Raw genomic sequence first — 22872 nt, 5'->3', positions numbered from 1 at the left:
AATCAGCATGGTTCAACCTTGTCAATGGGCACCCAGTGTTTATTTCATACATATATATGTGCATATGCAGGTTGTACGCACATATATACAGTAGATATACATGTACTGTATGCATAGTTACATATATTTGGTTCTACGGGAGTAAGTTGTTCTCAAGAGGCTACAAAAAAAAAAACATCAGAGCAGCAGGCTTAAGAAGATCCAACAGCAATTAGGAACCTACCGCCAGTGACCATCCCGAACAGTCATCAGACACAACACAGATAAGGAGGACATAGAAGGAAGAAACACAAATTAAAACAACCACACACAGGAGTTAACACGCCAGAGTCTGGGCACACCAGGAGAAATGACCGCTTGCCTCGGGAGTGGCAGGTTCACCGATCTCAGGGATTAGCTATTAACTGAAGGAGTGTGAAAAGAAAAATTGAGATTGTTCAAAGGCGGTGGGGATATTGGAAAATAATGGAAAATCTTCTTCTTCCACGTTTGCAGCAATTTAACTGACCTTGCTGTTTGTAAAAGCTTCCAACTGCTACGGTAAAAATAAAGAAGTCTTTAACATTTAATTTATGCAGTCTTCTACAATAAGTAAGTCATGAAAATATTGTCAGTGGTTTCTGTCTACGATTCCGAAACCAGCGCTGATAGCAGAGATGTCACAGCAAATTAAACGCACTTTGTACACGTTTACACCGAGGACGGCTGCATAATGATGCTCCGCTGGTGCAATTAGCACGCTAACTCCATCTGAAAGTGTCAGCGTTTCATCTGCCTCCCGTTCCGTACTGTTGAAAGGTAGACTTTTATTAAATTCCCTCTCATTTGTTTATAATTTTTGGTGATGTCATTTCTCTGGGTGGATACCACTTCATTACACGGCAAACGTTACTCAAACTCCTCAACAGGTGAGCAGGTCCTCATTTGACAAAAAGAAAACACTCACAGGAACGAAAAGTAGGAGAAAAAAAAGAGAAAGACTGAAATACTCCCTCTTCAATCTGAAGCCATTTAAATGACTTCCATTAACTCTCTTGTAATTAAACTGATATATTTTTTTTTTAATTAAGTGGTGAATTATCAATTAGCAAGTAATACTGTGTGTATCTCTCGGGCAGCAATAAATACATCATCCAACAAAATACATACAGTGCAGTAGCAGCCATGGCGTTAAACAATAGGGACATTTTTGAAAGTCACATTTGCAGTGAAGTTGGTGAAAACAAAGCTTAAAACTGTTGCTGCAAATGTGACCAATCAAATCTGTCATACAGCATTAGAACCACTAAAACTAAAAAAAAGGAAATGTATGTCAAACACAGCAAAAACTTTATTGCTGATATCTAAAACATACTTCTAGACAAACTATTTTCAACTTCTAGCACAAAGTCATGCACAAAGGATCTAGCAAAAACACAATGTTTTTAGGAGCATTATTAAACTAGCATGTAGGGAGGGATGTGTTTCTGAGTTTTTAGCAACAATAGTGAAAGCCTTTACCTCCGTTTTGGCTCCATCCATGACATCCTTCATGTTGATGGCATTTTTGCCCTTGTCTTTGCCCTTCTTTTTGTTTTTCTTCTTTAATATCCATTTTTTGCAGATGCAGAAGCAGCATGCTAACACCAGGATGATCGCCACAAAGGCAATGGAGACGATAGCCCATGAAGGCACTGGGGAGAGAGAGCAAAAACAAGGGAGAGTTTGGATTAAACTTCTGGGACATATGAAACATTGCTTCAGCTCGCAGAGAGATTTTAGGGAACTGGGCCAAAGCAGCATCTGAACTGAAGTCCCAAAAAGTGATTATAGCAACTGACAGGTGAGATAAAAAGTAGAAAAATGTGTGTGCCTGCAGAGTTGGCACACCGGATCAGCACCTAAGCCAGCGCCTGGGTCCATCAAGAAGTGGCAGACCTCTTAACGATTGGTCCCGACTAGCAGGACAAGACACGACCGCACAGCTCAAGCCAATTCAGTGGAAGTAACAGATGTTGGCATTTTCCACTTGCCATTTAAACAAAAAGATTCTCAGACATCTGACACTTTCGGGGCAATCACCGGCAACAGAACTTGCTGGGATTGAGAGCCGTGGTCATTTTCCAAGGGTGCGTCTGAGAGGCATTAACAGCGTTACGACCGTGACGAGTCGGTGATGCAGAAATCCAAACAGGTTCATGGAGGTTTTCCACACTAATTTCACATACTCTTAGCCTTTATATTACAAGTCTTTTGTGTGGAGATTGTTAAGGCTTAGAATATTTTACAGATTATGGTTATAGACGAAAACCTTTCCCAGACTTGTACCATGAACAAAAAAGCCTAATCTCATTACCTGAACATTTAAAGTTCAGTCTAGAGGAACAGAACAACAGCAAGAGGGTGTCTTTAATTTGAGAGTTAGCGTTAAGTGAACCCGCGGTCAAATCATCAATTTCCCACAAAGCCTGTCCTTGTACTTTCATGTCCTTCAGTTAGGATTAGTTTTAAAAAATGAAAAATCAACTAAGAGTCTTAAAACTAAAAAGAAAAAAAACACAGCAAAGTATCTTCTTTTACTTTGGATGATGTCACTTCAAGTACTAGCTACACTGAAGGAAAGTCAATCTATACTCAATCTTCATCATGATTTGTTTAAAACAGTTATAAGGATAAAACATCCCTTTTCTCTAATTAATGAGTTTATTAACGGTCACTGAGCAGCCCTGCCACTTTTAATTTTAATACCTGCTTCACGTCATAAAGGCCAAAGTATCAAATATCAATGAGGACTGTGAATAATTAGATTATTAGTCAGGAGATAAGGTATAGAATTAATTCATTTTTTTATATTTATAGCATGGTTTTCTAAGTACTTCCCAGCAATATATAACAACAATTCCTGATTACATCACTAATTAATCATTAAGCAAGTCCGGGACTTCATTAAGAAGCACAAAATGCAGGGATGAATAGATGGATGGAACGATCTAAAAATAACTATAATTAATTAAAGGTCTACAAATTAATGTTACGTAAGTTTAGAGATCTGGAACAATAGTACTGGGAATTTTCCAGCCAGCTTCTGCTCAGATCTGATACAAAAACATTAAATAATTGATGTTACAGCTTGTTGCAGGTTAAAAATGTATTTCAGCCCTTTTTTTTTAACACCTTTGAAGATCTTTAAAGGGCGATTCTGAAGAAAAATAGTTGGTTGTTGAGTCTCATTGCCAGATGATCAAACACTGATGCTTTGGGTCGATAGTGAGCCCGAAATTCTGACCTAAAGCATTGGTGATTGATGACCTGACTGAAGTCAGGAATCTTAAAACAGCGCTTTTTCAGAAACCCTGCTCAGTTACAATCATTTTAGTTTATCTGCTTTCAAGATGATAAATCAGAATAGACAGTTGTAATGTGATATAAGTTGTTGTTTCCTCCACCGTGTGTTCCTGCTCTGGTTCATGACCCCGACTGGAGAAAATTAGACAGCACCAGTCAACTCTGTCACCTTCAGACTGTCACACATTCAGCTCAACAACACGGTGACAGCCGTCCACAAACACAGTGACACCTATCTCAACCAAATCCAGCAACTCAGCCAGTGTTCCCTGGTGCACGCACACACACACACACACACACACACACACACACTCTCAACACGGTGATGGAAGGAGAAATGTGTTGTTTTAAGTACCGGAGAGACAACATTAAAGTCCAGATGGGCTGAAAATAATGAGAGCACCTCGCGACAGACTTCTCCCTTCAGCAGTCATAATCGTTGCTCCTTCATTCTCGGCAGACACCAAACACCTGGCAGCCCACCCACTATTTTAATAGCCAGGAATAACAGACGGATTATCCAATTTTAGAAAAATGTTTTTGGATTTTGTTTGTGCTTTTCTTCTCTGAAAAGCAAAGGGAATCCTTCTGACAGAAGCCATCTGAAAACTATAAAGAGATATACATTGTCTTCTTCAAAAATCCACATGAAACAGCCAGTTCCAGTCAGGGTTCATCCAAGGTCAAACTGCAGTCCCTTGAAGACTTTATCTGAAAAACTCCAAAAAAGACCCATCAAAAGAGAAAAGTATATTACAGTCTATCACTTTGGGGTTTGGCTCAGCAGTATTCAGCTGTGGTTTCTTCGCCAAGGTCCGAGGGGGGGAGAGAGCGAGGGGAGAGAAATCGATGCTCTGTTGACAAAATCAATAAGCACTCTCCTCCGAGGGAAAACTGTGAGTGATGCTCTAAAATAACTTTAGGATCTAAAGCTTTGGCCTTGCCTCGGAGCGCTGTGGTAATGGAGGTGATACTGGATGGAACTTGTTTACAATGAGCCATCCAAAACTGGCAGCATTTCCATGAAACTATACAGAGAATACACTCAGGGGTCAGGTTTGTTTGGTTTATAGCTTAGAAACATAAAGAGAGACTGAATTTCCTTTTTGGAGTTTGTGTATCTTGTTATTTTTTACTTGCCAAAATGATTCAATAGCAAAAATGTTGAGTGTTAAAAGGTCCCATTCTGTAAAAAGTGAGATTTATATAGCAGGTCTACGTGCTAAAATCTAATGGCTGTCAGCCATGTGTCCAGAATGGCAGTGGTTGTAAAAAAAATACTGGCAGAGAAGTTGGGGGAGCATGATGGGTGGTGCCTGCTCAGGCCCTTGAGACCTGACCAATCAGAGTAGTAGACCAATCAGACCCCCCCTTAAAGAGACATGCAGTAAAACAGAGGGTCGGTAGAGGTTCTACGGCAATGGACAGTGTTACATATGTTTTTGGACTAATAACATTATTGGCTGAAGACGTAATGGTTTATCCTTTGCTTATAAAGTTGTTACATGGTACATGATACTTGGTAAGTAATTCATTAGATTCTTTGCAAATAACAATTTCTTGTTTTGAAATGGAATACTTGGAATACTGGTATCTTTAACTAAATGTTTTGTCAACATTTAATACTACTATTACACTCCACTTGACTTCGTAGAAAAGTTCTGGCTCCATCTCTACTTTCGGAAAACTCTGGGGACCTCTAACCTTGGCCAAACATGATAATTTGTCAGAGGCTTATACCTCCAGGGATAGTCTGGCACATTTCAGCAGAACAGCTGCTTTTACCTTGCACATACTGTACAAATCCAAACACAAGGTAAGGTAAGAAAACAGTCTTTTAATGGAAATGTCTGAGATGTGACAGGTTCAAATTTCAAGCTGGCAAACCAGAGTGATAAGCAGTCACGTCTCCAAAGGCACCAAATGGAAGCACTGATTAACAGAAATCAAAATACATACACTGTAAATTTTCTTTCATAAACCCAAAAGCTTCTGTCTTCCTACAGTCAGTCCAGCACCTCATCAATGCCTGATGGAACGGCATTTAGAAATTTACAGTAGAAATCAATCCACGAAACCAGCCCCTTATCTTATTCATCAAGCGTGCGTCTTCCAGTGAAAGGCAATTCTGTGTTCCTTAATTAAAGGAACCTGAGTCCCAGAAAGCAATAAAAGCATCCCCTAATTAACTACATTGTGTGAGTGTCGTTTCTCGAAAGAGAAATAGAGCGACGAAGTGAACGAGGGAGCGAGAGGGAGTGTTGCCAGCATACACACTGCTCACTGCACTCCAACTCCCAGCACTTATCTCTTGTTCCGCCGAGTGACACGGCATGGAAAATGGAGTTTCTCTAATGGGTGGGCTGCCCATGATGGAATCCATGTTTGCTGAAACTCAAGGCTCAAATCACTTTTCATCACTTTGACTGAAATGGTATGGTATGGTGGAATAACAGAGTACTAAGCAAAGAGACACCTTTAAAACACTGTGATCGACATGTTCTGTTCTTTCCTTCTACGGTCTTTAATTCTGTCTCTGGACATATTTATAGTTGTTACTTCTTTGGGTCTATTTTAATTATTGATTCATTATCATTTCGGTCATATTTAAAGCAAAAATGTCAACCATTTGCTGGTTCGAGCTTCTGAAATGTGAAGATTTGCTTATCTTATCTTTTCTTTGTCCTTTATCATAGTAAATAAAAAATCCTTGGGTTTTGGACTGTCAGTTTGACCAAAGAAGCAATTTTAAGAATTTAATTAGGACACTGTGAATTTGAAACTAGCATTTTTTAAAAAAAAAAATAGTAAAACAGAAACCTGTTTCTCATCAATGCCAGAATCCCTATAGATACAGGTCGTGGAGGATAGCATATCTGAAATTGTTTTGGGTCTGGGGGAAAATGTGTGTTGAACTTGGTGCTAAAGCCTTGTTTTGTTCCAGATAAGAACAGCGGGGCAGCAATGCCTCAAAGTGATTAATTAGATTAAGAACTGGTTATTTATATGCTCATAAACCTTTCAGTTCTGTCTGAATCAGTCGGAGACGCATCAAGGACTTGAACAGTTGTAGCTTTTGAGGATTTTGAGGAAAAGGCTCTGAGGGGCCTCAAAGAATATAAGCAGAACCAAGGATTCTGCTGGGAGGACTAATCCTCCCTCAACAAGCACACACCCAGACATTAAATCTTAATAAAGCCAACAACACCAAAAGCTTAGCACACAGGGAGGAGGGTGAAGTGGTGGAGGGATCGGCAGCACCAAACGGCTTGAAATAAGGGTATTAGCGATGTAATGTCAGGTGATGACTGTTGAAGCCTGAACAATAGACAGATTATGCCAATCAGCTGATGCAAGTGCAGGTCTAGTGCTCTGCACTGCTTCCCATCTGGTCAGCTAATCTTCATCGTCTTACATTCAAACTATATTTCTATCTTCTACAGCTGGATATATCTCATTAGCACATCAGTCTGCTTATTTTGATTCAAGGTTTATCCCTGCATGGATCAAGCAAACTGCAGGGAACCACTCACCAGTGCACCACAAGGCTGACAGATGCACTGATCAAAAATATATTCGAAAGCATATTTAAATTCTAATTTGGATCCTAATTATTAAGAATAGAGCTGATTTAACCAGAGAATGCTGGTTAAATCAAAGCAATTTAAGAAAACCAACGCAAGCGAAAGGAGACAGACAAAAACCACCTGCTACCTGACTGGGGAGACCACTGAACCATCGAGTAACTCAACCCACAAAAGTGACAATGAAGAGGAATAAAACTCTGCTCACTTCTCAGATTAAACTCTTCTTAGCTCATATTGTCCGTCTAGTTTTCCTGGGCACACCAATTTTCCATTGTAGAGTTTTGAATGACACATCTAAAGTATTTTTAGCCAGTAGAATAAGAAATGTGATTTGCCGGAAAAACCTCAGCCCAGCTGATTTCGGCTCTGATGCACCACTGTGCCGGGTTGGGTTTGCTGAGAAGCTTATCAGGAATTATATCAGCTGTAAATGGAGGCCAGAGAGCAGCAACCTTAGCATAAAGCAGGAATGCAGGTTTTACTGGCTGACATTTTGTGTCCTTTCCACACACTGTATGTTGTAAAAGTCATCATAGATGCACAGTAAGAGAAAAAAGCATAAAACAAATGGAGGACGATGAGTCATTCCTACTGTATGTGTTACTGAGACACAGTGAGTGATGTCATTTTCTTTTGCCTACATACCTTTTTTTTCTGTTAAATCACATGTTTTAATAGTGCTTCAGATAATTCCAGGTTATTTTCAGGGTTTTGCAATCGTTTCTATCTTTCTCTGTGATACTTCAGTTGTGTCAATACGCAGTTTTCTTGTGCAAGGACGGATTTCGGCCGTATTAAGATGTGATTTATATAATCTGACTTAATTTAATAACCTGTTTGACTTTCATGATTGTTCAGTTCCAAACAAATCTTTCATAGACAACACCAAAGTTGTTTAAAACCACTGTTATCCTTCAATAGCACTGTTATGTATTAGTGAATAATGCAGAAGTAAAATGGGGAAACAACATTTCTGGGTATTAACATAAATCTAGCAAGACTCAGTATTTTGCCTGCTGAGAATTAACTAGGAAAGTGACGATCCATCCATCAATCCAATGTGATCGATGAATACTGTAAACATAGATAGGCACCTTATTTTGTAATTCTCCTGGCACTTCTTGGTCACCTTTTTCTGTCCAAGCACACCTTCGTCCTTAACATTCATACAGTGCTAGCACCAGACAGATAATGGCAAGCAGCCAAGAGCAAGAGGACGAGGATATTCATTTCCCTCTTAGGAATATTTCATCGGTGTGTAAATATTTTGTATTTTGGAGAAAAGAAGGGTCAACAGACAAACAGGATATCTCAGTCAGCAGTCAGCTAAACCAGTGCAGTGACTTAAACCATGTTTTATGTGTTGGCTGAGTGGGCCTCTTCTGTGAAAGCGTGGCCACTTCTTCTGTAAATAAGTGAAATGTGCAGACTTGGTGATATCCGCATATATGGCATTGTTGTCCAAAGAATCGACAAGATAGAGTTGACTGGAAAACCTGTGATAAAGTCAAACGCTCCATAACATCTATATAAAATATCTTTTGAGAAAGGCATTAATCTACAATGTGCTCCAAACTTTTTGCCTCTGCTTTGATACATTTAAATCATAAAGATGAATGCCAGCTCTCAAAAGACGTCTCTGTTCTGGATCTATTTAAGAAGTTGTTCAGCTGAATGCTTCCTCCTCTACATTCAGAGCACTTTACATTAGCGGGAGAGGTTTTTATGGACTAGATGGAGTTTGGCAGATGCATTAAAAGGGGCGTGTGCGCATGTGTGTGTGTTTAATATAGCATCTGGGTTATATCCACTTCCAGCAGGCCACACTAATCTAATGTGACAGGACCCTGTTGGTCAATTAACCTTGACATTATATCTTATTATGCTCATGAGAGCAACACTCTGTCCGCGCCCTTTCCCTGTTGTGGCTTGTTTAAGCAAACAATATGACTGCAGCAGCAGGGAGCATCATCCAGCTATACAGCAACTGAGTGCTGAAGATAATAGAGATCTCCTTTTATACCAAACTAGGCTGATCTGCTTCTTTGTGATTTGGTTACATTTTCTATTCTATGAGAAAGTGGGCACCCGTCAATACAAAACATTTGCAGGAAATCCTATGTGTTAAGTGATTATATCAACAGTGCATGGGCTGGATTTACAATAATAGATGTGATAATGACATTTCAAGGCACAAAGAAAAGTAGTTAAATGTGGTGGAAAGCTTTGATTTTTCACATTCAGGGTAAAGGCGTATTCACTCTGTATGTCTGGAATGATTCATTCAAACAGACAGCTCCTGTGGCAGTGATATAATTTTTTGTATCAACTCATTTGGCCATTTCAAGTTGGCCAACACCAATAAAAGCACCATCTTCAGACTTTTTACAAAATATCTGGCACAGAGACTGAACGTATATTTCACCCTCACCTTAACCTTTTAGAAGCCCATCTGTTTTCTCAAAGCTGGTGCTGACTGAATCTGATCTGGCTTTGGTTGGACCACCTTGAGATGGTGTCTCCTGGCAGGCAAACTTTTTGTAAGGTGAGGGCAGAGAGTAGACAACAGGGCCTGTAGCCAGAGCAGCAGGCAGACAGAGACGAATAGCTCTGCTGATCCACCACCGTAATCCCCTTTAATAAACTCTGCTGTCTGTTGACTGTGAGCAGCCACAAAGTCAAACAAGTTGAGACACTTAAACTCTGACGTATCTTTGTGTCGTTCCCTTCACTCTCAAGTTACAGCACAAGGTCTTTTGGTCTTGTTGTTGGTCTATGACAGTCTTATTAGTCAGCACTGAGAGTGAAAGACACTGTTAGTAAGGTTGACAAGCGTTTTAGTCACAATGAAGTTCCAAAAGTCAAGCAAGAGTGCACAAGAAAAAGCTTTCTGGGGAATGTGCTGTTGTGGGACGAAACAAATAAAGTATGTGTCACTTTGAGGTTGGCTCAGGTGGGAAGACAGCAGTCACTTCTGGTTTTTGAGATGCTGTAATTAAATGCAATTATACAAAGTCAGAAAATGTTTACATAACTGAATAAATAAGGAGGAGGACGGTGGCTCCTTTGAAGGGTCCTGTAAATATACACAAAGAAAAACAGTATGAACTTGAACTTGTGTTGTCCATCCGAGGACACTTTGTTCATTAAGTTCAAGGATAATGTACTGGTCATTTTACAAACCAAGCTGCAAAAGGAAATTTAGTTGACGTTCCTTTACGCTACATACGAGACTCAATACAAATACAAAACAGTGGAGTGGAGTGTTAAAGGATAAACTGAAGAGTCACAGCCTGGGGAAATAAACTACTCCATAGTCTGGTGGTACGGGAACATAAGATCTACCTCAAGGACCCTAAACCTGACCCACTATCCGGACGTCACTTACCAAAGACTCGTGATCAGTACAAATTTTGTGAGACTTACGCTACTTTCTAAATGTAACATCAGATTAATTGCCCAATGTATTTCACAAGACCTGTCAAAATTGGATTCAATACATTTTTTAATGGGATTTCATACTTTTTTTTTTTTTAAACCCTGCATTGACTGCCTGCACGCACAGAAGCCCTGATAAAGAAGGAGAAGAAAAAAGAAAACATTATTTATTTTGCTGAAATGTCAATCGCCTGTCTGTGTTATTTGAAGTAATGGCTGGTAGAGCCAGCAGTCATGGATCAAACAGCCTCTGTGTTCAGAGGTTAATTGTTATCGGGGAGTAAAGCCTTGGGTGTTTAGAAAACTATCTTACTCGTTAAATTCAATACGCTGGTTTCCTTGGAGGCACCCTCTCTCCTCAATGAGAAGTCACAATGTGGTTTACAACGATTGCATAGTTGGACCTCGGTGAATGTCTGTATGTGTGTGTATGTGCTCATGTTTCTGTGGAAGTCACCATCATTCACAAATTCATTAAAAGGATTCATTTCTGTTGCAGAGAGAATCACTACACGCACATTTTGTGTAACACAATGATTTTAATCCATTTCAATTGCCAATTACTGTTGTTTATTTCCCGTGTTGTAGAGGCTCCATTGCTCTCCGTCTCTCTACTTCTTAAAATCAATTCTTATTCAATTTAGTTGGCAAAAGTTTCACTAGTACCGATGTGAAGATTTGCTGCTTTTCTTGGTTTTACATCTTTGTTAATTAAATGTCTTCAGGTTTTGTATGCCGGCTAGAAATAACAAGCAATTTGAAGACACCGCCTCGAACGCTGGGAATAATTATGGACGTTTCTCAGTGTTTTCCTACATTTTCTAGACTAACAATCAACAGATTAATGAAGAAACATTCAACAGAACAGAACCAGAAGCAATACACCTAAGAAATTAATTTGTCCATGCTGCCATTGGCCTTTTAAATGATAATTTGTATGAATATTTGTATTTTCTTTTTTTAATGTGTTTTGGTTATTGCTGCCTGACTGTCCGTGGATGATAAAGATATCTTGAACCTTGAAGCAGAATAATTAATTGTTAGTTGTAGTAGCTTAAAGCACATCAACCCAATCGCCAGAATTAATGTTAGCCAAGAATGTTTCTGCCACAGATAAGTTCTTTATGTTTGTTTAGGTTCTATTTTTATTTTTTTATTTTGTCATAATGCTTTGACTCTGCTCTGCTTAAGTTTAGGCACAAAGACCACTTGGTTGGGATGAATTATAAGTCATGGTTTGGCTTAAAATACCTAGTTTGGACACAAAAAAGCCTGAAAATAGTCCAACGTACCATGAAAAATAGTTGGTTTCAGTCGCCAATAAAACGCCTGGAGATGGTCTGACCTCCCTAACATATTAACAGCACCTCCTTCTCCTGAAAGTCTGCTAATAAGCATACAACATGAATGTGACGTGCCCTGTTTGGTGCAATTGTCAACCTCGGACGTATGTGTTGTTTGCAGAAACATTAACTGCTAATATATCCTGGTGACTGGGCGGCAAATACAATCTGAAGACAACAACAAAATGATTACATTTATGACTAAATCTCACCAAAGCAGAGATCAAATGTGCCGTTAAAATACGTTTAGGACTATATTTCTTTGACATGTTGCTCAAATAAAAAAGGCAAGTACAGCAAATTCAGAAAGATCGAGATAAAATCTGCTGGTGTTTGCAGCCTTGAGGCACCAGCCAACAGATGAGGGCAGTGGCAGTCTCAGTGATGTGTCCTGCATATCCTGATAGACAGAAATGCAACCACAAGTTCGGTCAGTTTGACAGCTGACGCGACCAGCCTCAAAGCCTGCAGGGCCTTAAACTGGGTTATAAACCCCAATAGAAAACATTCTGCAGCAGCATTAGACGGGGTGCACGTTCAGCTTCTCTGCTCGCATATTCCTCGTTAAATCTGCTACCTGACTTTCTCCAGACAGTATCGATATTCCTCAGAGTAAACAAGTCTCAGGCCATTCATCATCAGCTTGGCAGCACCGGGGGAGCGAACTCACTGCATTTGATTGAGGGAATGGAGTAAGAAAACAGTATTTTAAAACCCTTTATATTTGAGAGGGGGGGGCTCACAGATAACTTTTTCTGCCCATATTATACAAAAGAAACCCTCATTAGGTTCTCCAGATCAAAATCGGTAAGCAATAAGGAATCGTCTTCTTCTGAAGTTGATGCCAGATGTGGCAGGAATAGCAATACTTGTTCAGTGACAGACATTCAATGCTGAGCCAAAGGGGACAACAACCTCAGCAGCCCCATACTGGAAGCATAATACTGAACATTGTCGATCCTATTCATTCACCCTCTGCAGTAGAGCACGTTCTCTCAATGGATTCCCATTTACCATCAATGGAAATGTCTTGCTCAACCCCACATGGGGCTGAAAGCTCCCTCGTATACCCTGAGTTATCTGAATATAAATAAGGTCTTTTCTTCTGGTAAATATGCAACCTGCTGCAAACAACGTTTCTCTGTGAAAGGAGCAATTTTTCACGCCGACTTCCTGCACCATTACATCTCTGGAAAAGGAGAATATGACTGGTGGCATCATTTGTGTGCTTCTCTTCCACAGGAGTCATTTCCTGTTGTGAGAATTACTTCCACATGAGCCTGTGGATATATCTATATCTTGATTTGTGCTGAATGAAAAAAAACCCTTGGAACTCCAGGCAGTGATTTATCCTTGATGTCACAATGACACCACGCAGTCAAATACTTTAATACTGCAAAATTCTCCAGGCAAGAACATGAGGATGTGGAAGCATTTAGTTGATAAAAGGGAAGGAGGAGTTGTATTATGAGGAAATGAAGAGACGGCTTTGATTTAAAGCACGAGTAAGATAGAAAAACAGAAAATCAAACAGCAAATAATAAAGACAGCTACGCCTAATTTAGCAATTTATCGTGTCAAACACTTAAATTGCTGTTGCCAGATGTTTATTCTCTACTTCACTCATAACATCATTTAGTAAAACAATTCCATTTGAACAGTTGAAATATTGAATTTGTTGTTGCTTCGAGCAACAAAAAGGGAGATGCAGTCCAATTTTTGTGCACCTGATTCATTGGAAGTCTTTGTCAGAGGTCATGAAGAAACATTGACGTTTTCTTGTGCGTCAGCAAATGATGTTCACTCACAACCACAGCTGAATCACTTTTGAGTCATGGTTACACGAGAATCACTCTGAATGCACTGAATGGTGTCGTCTCTGATGGGCTCACTTCGAATCAGAGGGAGTGTAATTATAGACACATCACTTGTAGGTGCAAGGCTGCCAAAGAACAGCATCGATAAAAGGTCTGACACCTGTAAACTGGTGTATTTTTGAGATGTTTTCATGTCGTACTCCTACTGTGTGCTTCAGCTTGAGTTTTTCTTGTAGTTTGCTTGAATTGGCAGACGTTTATCTCCCCTTGGATTGTAATCATGGAGCCTATCAGCCCATTCAGATGAACACACGACTGTTGAAAAGTTTGGAATTGCCTGCAACAAAAGCTTGTTTCGGCACAGTCAGATGAATGAGGGAACTATGTTTTTGAATCGACTTTTATGTTGTTATGTTGTAGAGTGTCATTTAGTAATAGGTGCTATTTTGTTTGAATGATTTGCAAAGACGGTTATGTTTTGTACACGGAGAACCAAACTCTGTACAGTGGTTCAACCAGAAGACAGAAAGAGACAGAGATGCCTCTGAACAACAGTTAAATGACAACATAAGATATCAGCAATCTTTGGTAAAAGAAATTGGAAGCTTAGCGTGAAAATGTGTGCAGATTAATAAGAGGAATAATAATAAAAGGAAAAGGTTGTGTTAAGTATGCAGTGAACAAAATAGTCTATAACAAGCTAAATTTGATCTTGTGAGGTTTGTTATTTAGCAAAGTTATTCTTAAAACTGTAAAATTGAAACAGAAGTTTGGTTTAGAGTTGGCACTATTGTATCATGGACTATCAGCTGAACGTACTAAAAAGTGACAAATAAGTTTAAACATGTTCAATCTAACCACTGAATAGACTGCAGAAGGCCCAAAGAAACATGATCCCATAGCTCATTGTCACTTTTGCTATGAAGGGTAGAACCGAGAGGTATTTCAGGGGAATAAATGGTAACAAAAGTATTCTCCCTTATCGTGCAGCAATTTAATAATTTCATTAGTCTTTTTTTGTGGCCATAATGATTTCAAATGTAAACTACAATTTGTAGTGTTTGCTGCAACTGTATATGCCCCCTGCAGCACTTGATGTGTACAACAATATCGGACGCAATATGTGCCAAAAGAGCCATAATATATGTTTGTCAAAAAATCCAAAATGGCAGAACACTTGTCTTTGTTTTTCTAATCAATGCACAAACCTAAAATTAAGCTGTTGTATACACTATGTTGTTGATAGTGAATCAGAGCCGTATTATGTTTATGGCTGCAACTAACAATTAATTCCAACAATGAGTTTGATTTGATGATATATTTTTTTATTAACTGATAAGCTCCTGTGTTGTTGAAAGCAGAGGAAACACACTTACATGGTATTTTGTTCAGCTCATTCATGAACTTGTCCTTCAGCTTGGAAAAGGCCTCGTCCTTCTCGCCGGTGCCCGGGCCGGCCATGTTGGTGGTGTTGGAGCCAGCCGTGGCGGAGGAGGCGGTGGTGGGCTCGGGCGCCGCAGCCAGCGCTTCCCTTCGACTCTCACTCATGGTGACGATGCTGGGAAGCCCGGCAGATGCTGGACGATAGGAGGAAGAGAAAGACAAAACACAGCGGGTTAGATTTTTCTGCCGCTGTGACAGATGCATGTCAGAGGCTCGGCGCTTGCCTTGTCAGATGACTGAGTTGACGCAGACCGTGTGAGCAGCTGCTGGCTCAGCCTGGGTAAACATCAGCTGGGGTCCAGAATGAATTGGCCAGCTCGCTGCATTCAGAACAAAGCTACTCACTCATTGCTTAAACTCCAGATTAGCATCACAGAGCACAGATAAAATGATTATTTATTACTCTCAACCAGAGCAGGCAGTAAATCTCAGCGCGCCACTGGCTTAATTTAAACCGTGTGCTTTTACAAGTCATGCCAAACGTACAGTAAATAATGTTGCGGTGCAGAGAAGATTACTCATCCACCATCTTATCACACCATGCTCTTTGTACACAGCAGGTGTATTTACTCTACCTTCAGCTCTTTTGTGAGGAGGAAGGAGGATACAATGTATTGCTTATGTTAACCACTGCTTTGTGTGTGTGCGTGTGTGCGCGTGTGTGTGTACACTGTATGTGTGCATTACACTCATGTCCATTCATGTGAAATATATACTCCATTCCTTGAGCATGAACTTGCATTGCTTGTGGTAGAATTATATGATGTTCTAAGCAATTATGTCTGCAACTAAGGCTTTTTTATTTTATCATACTTGGACTTAGATTTCAGTTATTGTCATATGTGGTCATAAAACATACACTGTTGCAGTTTATTGTCCAACTTTGTTTAGTCTATTAAGTTATCAGTAGACTAGAATTGCACTCAGTGTAGTCTGGATCTGTACCACAAGTTAATGGGGTGTTTTCTGGACTGAGATCCATCCTCCATCCAAGTTTAGTGGAAATCTATTGAGTAGTTTTTGCGTAATCATGCTGACCGACCAAATAACAACCAAACTACAAACCAACCAACCAACCAACCAACCAAAGAAGCAAGCAAGTAACCACCCAAGAAACCAAGAAACCAGCAAACAAACCAAACCAAACCAACGACACAACCAAACATTTGGAGGCGGCAAAACATTAAGAATAAATGCTAAAACTAAAACTACGTTTTATTTCCATGAAACAATGGGAAATTTTACCAAACAATAGTATGAGTTACCACTACATAAGTGTTAGTGTGTGCTTTTACTATCATGACACACGACAGTTGAACAAAGCTGCAGCGCCGTGACAAGTCTGCTGCAGAAAGGAACTATTTATTGTCCTCTCTTTCTGTGCAGGTTGTAATTATATATGTCACCATAGCGATCAAAGGGGATAATGGCACAGTTAAGTTGTAGGGTTTTTCCACAACTGCACAGTGAAGGTTGATGGCCTGTTTCTCCTTCTTTGCCACAGTACAGAGCTCACAAACCTCATATGTTCTCATTTATAGTATTGCTTCATAAAGGGCATTGCACTGGTGTGGATAGAAAGATTTTAAAAATCGCTATTTAATTTAAACATCAAACAAAATGCGATGGCAATTCATCCAAATATAATTTTTTAAACATGAAGGAAAAAGAGAGTCAAATATACACACATATATTGCTTCAAATATATTAAATTAGATTTGAGAAAGAGAGCAAGGCAATTTACTCTGAATTACAGCAGAGATATGAAATGTCTTCTCTATATATTTAGGCTTCTCAGATACATTTTGGCTGTATTTGGACACATTCTTTGGGTATTTCACTCCTGAATTTACCGAGACAACGCTGATTACTGGAGTAGCTATGTACAATATCCGCTTGTTTACTTAGCTCTGACTGAGGGCTAAGGAAGGGATGATCATTTCTCATTCTCTGTACTCTTAGAGCTCAAGATTTCCCAGCCGATCTGTGAATTCAGCCTTGCAATGTTTCAGCCGCAACACAGCTTCTATAAAAATGAGGTTATCTCTGCAATTGTGGATACTGCTGCCAGCAACAACTGCAGACACTAAGTTTTATGAACAAAGTAAATGCATGATGGTCCATTGCCTATATTAAGGATTGGTTCTGGGAGCCTTGGAAGAAATGACTTGCTTTTACATCAAACTGTTGGCTGGTAGTCACATCCAAGAGGCAATAGACAAGAGACTTGCATAATAAGTAACTAAGTAAATATTTGACCACATGGCTTGCAGACAACTCAACTATCTAACTTTAAGAGAAAAACTCAAAAGGTCAAAGACAAGCCAGATGTCTTCATAAGAAGAACTTGACTCTGATATTATTTTTAGCTTTAGTCTTAACCTTGAAGACACAAACAATGTTCAAGCCCTGATGCTACACTGGCATACTGAATATACATTTAATGTTTGGACAAAGGGTTTTTCTTAGGGATGTGCATCAGCATGGTATCATTGTATCAATGGTATTGTTTGGCTCCAAGTGCATCATCCTGTATATCGATCAAAGAGCAGAAGTATCTCTACTTTATCTCATTTCACACATCAACCAGCGAATGCTTGATCTGTACATCAAACAAACATACTTGCTTTGAAAGGGATTAATAACCAACCATAAGAAATGTTTGTTATCAAAGTCATCAAACATGTGGTTAAACTGCTCTTTCGCTGTTATATGCAAAATAAGACGCTGAATGTCTGCAGTCAAGTTTAAACTAAATCCTAAAGGCCCTTGTTTCCAAACCGAAATCAATACTTAGGTCTTTTGTGAGTTGATCTGAATACTAACAATGGCATTACATTACAAGTAAGGACATTACTTGATGTACAACAGCAAAAGCTCAGGGAACGCATACAGAGAATAAAGAACATCAAAGAGGCATTAAATTAAAACATTCAAATACAAACACCGACTAGAGAGGAAACAGGACTAATAGCGTTGTAATCCCTTTAAACATCCCAACCAGCCTCACCAGACGGTGAGGTTTTCTTGGTAGCAGCCGATTCACTGACCAATTCTGACGCCAGGAGAAAAAAAAAAAAAACTTCCATTCTGATTTCACAGATAACGCCTTTCCAGGCAAATTACCATGCTGCTATACCAACCCCTGTTGTTGGAGTCCAGTACTGAGAAAGTAAAACAAAGAGAGGCAGAAGCTCAGGCTGCTGCTGATGTTCTACCACCAGCAGGCATGGCTCGGCGGTGGCCCATTAAGCTAGTTGGCAGTGGCAGAACCGCTAGCTGGGATAATTAACATCAGAGCCAGCAGAAACCAGCAGGATGAGCTGACCAGTAGCAAGTAGTCACCTCTGGTCCATTGCTGACGTAGTGCCATTGTCTGAGTGACAACAGGGTGCTGGGAAGAGAGATTTCTGGAGACAAGCTTATTAATCGTACCGACGTTAAAGTGTTTAAGTTACAGGTTTTTTGTGACCAATCAACGAGACAGAGTCACCAACACAACTGCGGGGTGTGTAGTTTTGTGACAGAATGTGGCATTATTTGTCTCTATTCATTCATTAACGTACATCCAAAGTAAGGTCCCGCGAGGAAAACCGGAAGGGGAGTGACTTCAGCTCTCTATATCCTGGCACTGCCCAACTGGTTGGACAGGTTGCATGTACAGTACAGAGTAGGATGATATCTGAGGGGGATAGTTTTAAAGCAAAGTTCACACTACAGGATTTAAATGCTAATTTCCCACTTGTTTTGGCAACTGAAAGACCCAGATCAGAGACAAACACCTTCTGGATGTTTAGCTGGTTAAATATCTGGTTGAGTTTCAAATGAGTTTGGGAGCCAGGAACGAGCTACAAGCCAGTGAGAGTAGGTATTCTCTCTTCTCTCTCATCATGGATTTATTTGTATGGATGGGGCACAATGATAGCTTATATTTCTATCAGAATAAGCACACACGCTTTTCAGTATTTGTAAGCATGTCGACCTTGCTCAATCACAATACGAGCGGTTATATACACGGTTTCAGTGCAAAAATGATCCTTGGTGTCTTTTTTTCATATTCTTTTTCTTCCTTGTTTTGTCACTGCAAAAATCAGCGTACAAATAACTTGGTTTTGCTTCTACTACATCGTTTCTGTTTCTCTTCCCGTATGATCGATCTTAAAATGTGTGACCCCCTCGCTGATCTGTGTTGTTGTGTGCAAGCCACAACAACTGCAACACTCCCAATTACAAGACAGAGAGATGTAGTGTGTAGTGTGATCAGAAAAACTTTGAATGTCATGTAGTGTGGCTAAAGCTTTAGGTCCTTAATGTGAAGATTTACAACAAAGAAATGGGGGGGGAGCGTCTTCAGACTCCATGTGTAGGAGAAGACACATTGTTATATACAACTGGCAATTAGAAAGACTGCTGATGCCAAAGAATAAAAACTGTTGCCAAGAGAAACAACTGAGCTTTTGACTCTAACATAGAGTACCTGTTGTTGTTTGGCCAGTGATGTCATAAACTTGTAAGTCGTTTGTTCTGTTTATAGCTGCTGCTACAGTAACAGTAGCTTGGTAGCAAGGCTGATACAGTGTGGTTGACGATGGGGGTCATAGTTCTGCCTGCACCTTCGCAGCTTCACTTAATTAATATCTATTCAGTTGTTGAAAGAGTAAATTATCTGTCAACTGAAGCACCATTTTCAGTCATTCAAAAAGCCACAATAAGGAGCTTATAACAACTAGGTTAACACACTCACTTCCATTGAATGGATAGTTTGAGGGTATCAAGAGCGACAAGTCTGCAGAGAGAGGAGGCCTGGGACAGATTATGTGGTTAAACACGTACAGTTCTTTTTATATGGCAGGTAATCAATATATCAAGTCATTTAGGTATGACAATGTATTATTTGGATAATATATCATATGGTAAATGTGATGCTACTTCAGAGAAACATTACTTTGCTTTATTCTGTTTTACAGAACTATCAAGTGGCTTTTATCCTGTTTAAGTTATCAAGATAGTGACTTCTCTCGACAAGCAGGATTGCACATAACTGTAGATATGTCACATAATTATTCACAGTCAGCTCGATCTAACCAAGGTTAAATCCCTTTCGTTGCCACCGAACACGGTGAATTAAAGGAACTGCGAGTGAGTTGCTATCACAATCCCTGCATGTTTGTCAGCTGCTGCCTCCCCAACATACTGTGAAAGCATGATATCACTGCACCCTCCAGTTGTGATTTTAACACCTAGCTAACACTTGTTTAACAACATCTTTGTCTCTCACTGAAATATATTTTAGAAGACATGACACGTGGCTCAGTGCTGTGGAACATACCGCCAGAAACAAGAGAAAAAAGAAGAAGCAAGAAAAACCCGATTCGTTTGAGGAGATTGAACTTCAGGTAAAGAGTGGCAATGAACCTTCTCTTGCTGTGAACACATCAACCATTGGTAACCTCGGCCCTCTCAACCACCCCCTTTGTTACATGGACGCCTACACATGTCCATGTTCGTTCAGCCTCCCTTTGGTCTCCCTTTGAAATGCTGCAAGGTTAGTGTGGGGGCTGAGCCATTGAGAGGCACGCTTGGCAGTGACAGAGATACTTCAACACAGGCGAGGACTTTTAGGGAGCACAATGATGCTCTGCAGAGTGCCTGTGGGAGGCTTCTTCCATAGAACAAGAATTGATCGTGTCCTGGGGGGGGGTGGGGTGCACATACGCTCACATAAAATATTTCCAAGTGAGCTTGTGTCTGATGCGAGGGACAGATATGCAAACAAAATGTTTCAAGATGTTTGTACAAGGATCTGTAATATGTAGGGAGATGCATCTAGAGAAGACAATAATTACCCATAAGAATTCAGCAGACAGTGGGCGCAACATTTTTATGTAAATGACACCATTCCAGTGAATTAGAGACCTTTCAAATATGCAGAACAAGACATGCATCTGAACGAAATAATGTTCCAAGCATTTTACATCGCATAATTTTCCTGAGGATTGTGTAAGGCTGATGCCTCTCCAACTCCGAAACAAAATGTCAAAGGGAAGACGAACAAATGTGAGCAGTGTGCGTGGAGGACCTCCCACAGAGTCTGTTATGCCTCTCGCATCGGGCCTCTCATCGCTGGCAAAAAATGAAACATTAATTCAGCTCATATTTGCACCTTAATGACTACTTGCCCATTCAAGCATAAGATGACAACTTCCATATTATCTTCATTGTCTGCAGTACCTCACCGCAGGCAGTCCACTTGAAGAGCCAGTCTCATTTAGAGAGGATCGGGTCTTATTTATCTTGCAACCTGAGAGCGGCGGTGACCTTTTTCCCCTTCTGAAGGCTGTCATCGCAATGTAATCATGCAGCATATTCACTGCAACACAAAGTTAATATCTGCCCTGTCACTATTACGACCCACTTGGAAGACGGCTTTAAATAATGTTGTTGTTTTTGCACAAAATGGCTGCGCTTTCCTCCTACAGTTACACAGCAGCACGCCCTTTCCGCTGTGATGATAAAGTGTCACATTAGATCTCTCCATCTTGTAACCTGTGGGTGATATGAGCTAAAAGTGCTGAATGCAAATTTGAGACAGAAGATAAATATAAATTAAGAACTACATGGTATCAAATCTAACTTATTTGCAACTTTCACTACGTTGCACCACTTTTTTCCTCTTTCGTTTTCACTCCAACCATCCCTTTGGAGGTGTGCCGCTCAGGTGTAAAACCCCAACCCAATTACAGAGCCGCCAGATGGCCCAGCAGGTCCCCAACCACAGTGGTGATGCTGGCACACAGCTCCATCCTCTCACCTCTTTCTCTCTCCATCCTTCTCTTGCGCTCTCCCTCTCTAACTGGGTCATCTCTCCTGCTCTCTACCCCCCACTATACTTCCTGTTATCTCCTCCATCATCCTTTCAAGTTTTTTTTTTTTTTTTAACTCCTCCCATGTCCCCTTCAGCAATGGATTCTCCCCAACCTGGATAGTCCCAATACCATCAACACGACCTTTTCTACAGAGCAAAAAGAAAAAGGAAGAAACAGCTAACAAGGAGACAAAAAAAAGATGTTACCCTTTTCTTGAGTCCATACTTGGAAAGCATTTTGGATCGCTCCGCTCCCCACTGGTTTCCAGTTTTGGCCAGCGTTCTCAGTGTGCCATGCGTGACGTATCATGCTGTGTTAAAGCTGCCAAATTCAGCCCAACCCCGGACTAAAGCTGTCCATGTTGTCATCAAATTTGATATATTTCACAGACCACAGCCAACTGTATGGTACAGTAAGGACAGCAAGACACACGGGCGCCCACTTGCCAATATCACTTCCCTCTTGTCATTTTATGGGTTTCATGAGTTAATCACCCAGTAAATCACCAATTAAACCCATTTTATCAGGAATAATCTGCTACTTATCACAAAACGATTAAGCAGTTGTTATATGTCAATTGAATACATGTAGGCTCAGACCCCACATTAAAAAAAAGGGACAGATCGAATCAATGTGTGAGGGATTCTGTCATGTACATTTACAGAATGGTTTTCTTGGTAAAGAGGTTCATTATGCACGACTGAGATTGGTGAGTTATTATTTCTTCGCCTGAAGCTTATTAAAATTAGATGAAACAGAAGCATGTGTTTAAAACCATTTTCTTCAATTAGAGCTATTTTTCAACGCCACCCATAACGAAACGAATCTCTCAACAATGGTACATGCAGATGCAGCAGCCAGTAACAAATTTCACTACAGTTTTTTTTTGTTTTACAGATTTAAGTTCATCAGCATCGGAGGCACAGGCATTAAGAGCAGAGGACTTGGAGACGATCGCTGGCCACTGCATCTTTCAATAATCAAACCTGACCAGCTGGACCGCTCAAGGGTGGAAGAGTCAGAATAAGAGCCATGCTAATCCAGGCTGCTCTTG

At 40.2% G+C, this 22872-nt stretch overlaps 1 protein-coding gene across 6 annotated transcripts in view; it reads right to left on the bottom strand.

Moving 5' to 3' along the window:
- syt1a (synaptotagmin Ia) overlaps nucleotides 1–22872 on the bottom strand; it is a 185565-nt gene that overhangs the window by 29683 nt on the left and 133010 nt on the right. For all 6 annotated transcript variants that reach the window (XM_030440196.1, XM_030440199.1, XM_030440197.1 and 3 more), the window contains 2 exons: nucleotides 14886–15086; nucleotides 1501–1673 (listed from right to left, as the gene is read on the bottom strand). In XM_030440196.1, the coding sequence (XP_030296056.1) occupies nucleotides 1501–1673; nucleotides 14886–15057 (345 nt within the window). In that variant the 5' untranslated portion in view covers nucleotides 15058–15086. The remainder of the gene's footprint in view (nucleotides 1–1500; nucleotides 1674–14885; nucleotides 15087–22872) is intronic.

Source organism: Sparus aurata, chromosome 14 (assembly GCF_900880675.1).
Source record: "Sparus aurata chromosome 14, fSpaAur1.1, whole genome shotgun sequence".
NCBI classification, from domain to species: domain Eukaryota; kingdom Metazoa; phylum Chordata; class Actinopteri; order Spariformes; family Sparidae; genus Sparus; species Sparus aurata.
The sequence above is the reverse complement of the archived record's forward strand: the minus strand, read 5'-3'. Positions and strand labels throughout refer to the sequence as shown.